The sequence below is a fragment of the Triticum dicoccoides genome, unplaced genomic scaffold (genome assembly GCF_002162155.2).
Source record: "Triticum dicoccoides isolate Atlit2015 ecotype Zavitan unplaced genomic scaffold, WEW_v2.0 scaffold225900, whole genome shotgun sequence".
Lineage (NCBI taxonomy): Eukaryota > Viridiplantae > Streptophyta > Magnoliopsida > Poales > Poaceae > Triticum > Triticum dicoccoides.
Window position 1 is genome coordinate 1 of NW_021243913.1, and position 1,237 is coordinate 1,237.

At 39.3% G+C, this 1,237-nt stretch overlaps 1 protein-coding gene across 1 annotated transcript; it reads left to right on the plus strand.

Moving 5' to 3' along the window:
* Positions 1-246: 246 nt before the first annotated feature.
* LOC119345323 (protein IN2-1 homolog B-like) lies at positions 247-960 on the plus strand (the record flags this gene model as incomplete). Its single annotated transcript, XM_037615448.1, has 4 exons — positions 247-345; positions 420-531; positions 652-728; positions 853-960. Coding segments are annotated over 4 exons (396 nt in total), but the record flags the coding sequence as incomplete, so codon positions are not given.
* Positions 961-1,237: the final 277 nt, after the last annotated feature.

Sequence of the window (1,237 nt, forward strand, 5' to 3'; positions counted from 1 at the left end):
TACTCTAAAATATGTCTGCATACATCTGTATGTTGAAGTACATTTGAAACGTCTAAAAATACTTATATTTAGGAACGGGGGAGTTGTATATATGTGATATACTCCCTCTGTCCCAAAATAAGTGTCTCAACTTTGTACTAACTTTAGTATAAAATTATAGTATGGTTGAGACAGTTATTTCGGGAAAGAGGGAGTAGTATTTATCATTTCTTTTCATGCACACATCTCTTTATGTTGGATATACAGGTACCTGCCCTGGAGTACAACAAGCAAGTGAAAGGAGAGAGCCTGAATCTGCTTAAGTACATCGACGACAATTTCGATGGCCCAGAATTGCTCCCTCATGTAAGAGACACATACACATGTTCCTTGTTTTCAGTGGAACTGAAGTTTGCATTCCTGATGTGGTGAACCACTAGGATTCTGCAAAGAAGAAGTTTGCTGAGGAACTCCTTGCGTACAGTGACAGTTTCAATGCCAGCGCTTTCTTCTCATGCCTACGCTCCAAGGGAGATGTGACCGACGAAGTTGGTAAACAAAAACAGAAGAACAGTGCACTACTTACAACATGTTTGTTTGTTTGAGATGTTCTATATTGAAAGGCTGCATGCAGTTTGTGCTCACATTTCACCTTGTTTGATCTATCATTAGTTGCCGCTGTTGATAAAATAGAAGCTGCCCTAGGGAAGTTCAGCGATGGCCCATTCTTCCTTGACCAGTTCAGTCTGGTATGTGTACGTCACTACATCAGGGGTTCCCTTTCCTCTTGTCCATGGCCAAACCTCATAGAAGATTTCAGAAGAATTGTGTTTTTGAAATACATGGTTTTGCTGTGATATATATTCTTTCTAGGTTGACATTGCATATGTGCCATTCATCGAAAGGCTTCAGATATCCTATTCTGGCATCAAGAACTATGATATCGTTGGGGGCAGACCTAACCTTGGCAGATTCATCGAGGTATGTTCTGGATAATGCTAGATGGGATATAATTTGGGACATTTACATTTATGCCCCTAATTTGCGCACACTCTCAGATTTACTCCTAAATTTTTGATGTGCTCAAATTTGCCCCTAAAAAGCATTTTAAGTCGCAGGAATGCCCTTTCATCTGGTCAAATTTGTTTGACCAAAACTTTGAAAATTCATACGAAGTCAGAAAAATGCAAATAAGATATCAAAATGTTCATAAAAACATCACCTATACGCGCATGTCATTTACGCTCCTCACCTACAT